The sequence below is a fragment of the Clinocottus analis genome, unplaced genomic scaffold (assembly GCF_023055335.1).
Source record: "Clinocottus analis isolate CAN_PGR_092001 unplaced genomic scaffold, fCliAna1.0.p SCAF_9, whole genome shotgun sequence".
NCBI classification, from domain to species: domain Eukaryota; kingdom Metazoa; phylum Chordata; class Actinopteri; order Perciformes; family Cottidae; genus Clinocottus; species Clinocottus analis.
Window position 1 is genome coordinate 4,422,696 of NW_027176251.1, and position 2,906 is coordinate 4,425,601.

A 2,906-nucleotide genomic window follows, 5' to 3' on the forward strand; every position below is an offset into this window, starting at 1 on the left:
ATTTATTTATTTTAAAGATTAAACGTTCGTTTTTTTGTGTGATACATATCATGTATTATAAGCTGTGTCCATGTAGCTGGTATGGAGTGGAAGCCGAGCTGTATCATAATTCAGGACCCGCTGTTTATGAATCTGCACTGTGTCTGTGAAGCGTTTCATAGCTTCTACATGCAGACCTACAGCCTCTGTACCTCGACGGCCTCCTTCAATTTCATAGACATCTGGGAATTCCATACATGCCTCGCAAGCCAATTACACACCTTCAAACGGGCACACACTTTGATTTGGACAGTGAGAAACACTTTCCCAGATCTCTGAGATCCATCACAGCACGATAAGAGTATGAAAGATTTATTTTGTGACAATAATCGACAATACGTTGGGTGGTATGTAGCACATCTTAAAAATCGAGACTATTGCCATATTCCATTTAGGAATAAAGTGTTCATATTTTTTCGTCATGAATGCTGCATTAACACAGAACAAAACTAGTTATTTTTGACAACATGCCTGGAACCCTGATCACGTAACTGTCCCATGAAGAGAGACTGTAGCAGCAGGTTGACGTGACCCCAGTGTAACTTATTTACTTATAATGGTGAGTCCCAAGGTCCTTAATCCAACTGTAAACAAATCCAGGAAAACGGAGAGTGAGAGAGAAACTGGAGACTTGCACGAGGCTTTAACATTTTTAATTAAAATGGATTTTTTTTTTTACTTCGTTTTCACAGACTTTGTTTTTTTTTTTTTTGGACAGCAGATTTTTTTTCGATAATACTTTTCCTCATGTTTAAATTGTGTCTTAAATAGTTTTAGTCATAAATGACACGAACAATGTGTTTTTCTTTCTTCCTTTTTTGGATGTGTAACAATATATTTTTAAAAATCTCTGCATGTTTCTCCAACGCTCTCACTCGAGCCAATAATAACTCCATCTGTTTTCCCAAGTGGCTGGTGATATAGTGGAAGCTTTTGTCGTTAAATCTGATGTGAAGCACAGGCCACGTGATGCATGCATGCACGTTATTTCATTTAATGCATAATTTACGTTGCCCACACATTTTTGGGCACCATGAACAAATTAAATTAGCTTTTTTTTGCACACAAAAAAAGTCAGAGGGGAAACACTTTCATCGTCATTTTTCTTTAATGCAAAACATATACAAACATTTACAAAAAAAAACGATAGTAAAAAATAGGAATGGATTTTGTATTTCAGACACAGGATCTATTCCTCAATGTAACACGTTTCACCAATAAATAAATAAATGTATTCTGAACATATTTTTGTTGTTGCACAGGTCAGATCCACACAGTCTATAATGTGAGCTACACCCCCAGTTGACAGCCTCACAACTGCTTTGATAATGCACTTTGGCCTCCACAGAAAATAACTCAAACACATGCATTTCAAAATGTCTTTTCCTTCAGAAAAAAAAAGCACACACACAGGATATTTTCAGCATTCGTCTTCAACAACACGAACACGCTCCAGAGTGGGAGTGTGTGGAGCTAACGGTCCCATATCGGGCCTCTGCTTGCAAAAAAAAAAAGAAGAAAAAAAAAGATCCCAGAACTTCTGCCGTCTTTGGTTTTAAATAGAGTGATCCCATGTATCCAGCATTGGACTCCAGATTTGTCCCGTCAGAATGTGATAAGTAGATTCAGCAGTCACCTGTAGATTAGACAAGACATTCGTTATTATTAAACTGTGCAGAGAAGTCCACAACACACACACACACACACACACCCACACGGCTGCGTAACACCACGGTACCGCCATTAGATAACATTTTCGAGCGGGTTATTTCCCCACACACACACACACACACACACACATACACAGTTTACGGCTCTGATCATGCGTTCGAACTTAAAAAACAAAACAAAACAAAAACAAACAAGCGTACCATTTAGGGCATAGTTTCTCCAGATGCTAGTGAGATGTTGACATGGACCAAGCGCCCTCCATCCTCCACACTGAGAAGGCGTAGCTCAGCCTCTCGTGAGCCACATAGCTGCAACTTGACATTTTGGCGTCCAGCTCGTCACTCTGCAGAACCTGGTAGAGGAAGTCGATGTATCTGGAGGCAAGTTTTAGGGTCTGTATTTTGCTGAGCTTGTCCGAGGGCAAAGTGGGGATAATTTTCCTCAAAGATGTGAACGCCTCGTTGAGAGACTGGGTCCTCTGTCGCTCCCGGACGTTGGCCATGACCCGCTGCGACTGGAGATCCTCGAACGACTGGGGGCTGCTGCTGCTGGACTTCTTCCCTCTTTTCCCAGGGGTCGGGCTATCTGAGTCCTCCCCGTTTTTCCTGCTCGGTCTCCTCTTCCTCCCACACCTCTTCGGCTGACTGTCCAACTCCCCCTCGCTGTTGCTCAGGCTGTCCACTGGAGAGACCGGGGAGCTGCTCGACTCTTCCCCCAGATTTTCCTCAGACATCTCCACTTGGGTAGATGGCGGCCGGAAAGTGTCCACAAACTAATGTGCCTCTCATGAAGTCACGGAACTGGTCCACCTGTACGTCTATCTGGCTTTGACGCCACCAAAGTATCCATAGATGGGTTCCTGGGAGGACAAGTCTTCTCTGATACTTGAGAAACTTAGGCACTTCTTATAGGCTGCATGGCGTAAACTTTTTGGGGAGGGACTCGATTGGTCAAGAAGATGAATTACGTGAAGTGAGGGGGTGGGAGCATCGGAGGCACTATCAGAAACGCTCCTCAAACCCAGTCAGAGTTAGAAAAGACAGCCGAGTAACGCCTTTTTGTCCACAGTATTATTATTATAAAAACATATATGATAATTGTAATAAAGCATCATGACTCCAACATGATTTGTAGCAGATATTGTCATATCAGGTTCACTTACACGAGAGGGAAATTAAACTGTAAATTGTCTCATT

The 2,906-nt window shown here is 42.2% G+C and overlaps 1 protein-coding gene across 1 annotated transcript; it reads right to left on the reverse strand.

The window, feature by feature from the left end:
* Nucleotides 1-1,240: 1,240 nt before the first annotated feature.
* Nucleotides 1,241-2,560, reverse strand: twist1b (twist family bHLH transcription factor 1b). Its single transcript, XM_068570079.1, has 2 exons — nt 1,911-2,560; nt 1,241-1,675 (listed from the first exon to the last, which is right to left on the reverse strand). Exon 1 carries the CDS (start codon nt 2,441-2,443, stop codon nt 1,937-1,939), a length of 507 nt encoding a protein of 168 aa, XP_068426180.1. The 5' UTR covers nt 2,444-2,560; the 3' UTR covers nt 1,241-1,675; nt 1,911-1,936.
* Nucleotides 2,561-2,906: the final 346 nt, after the last annotated feature.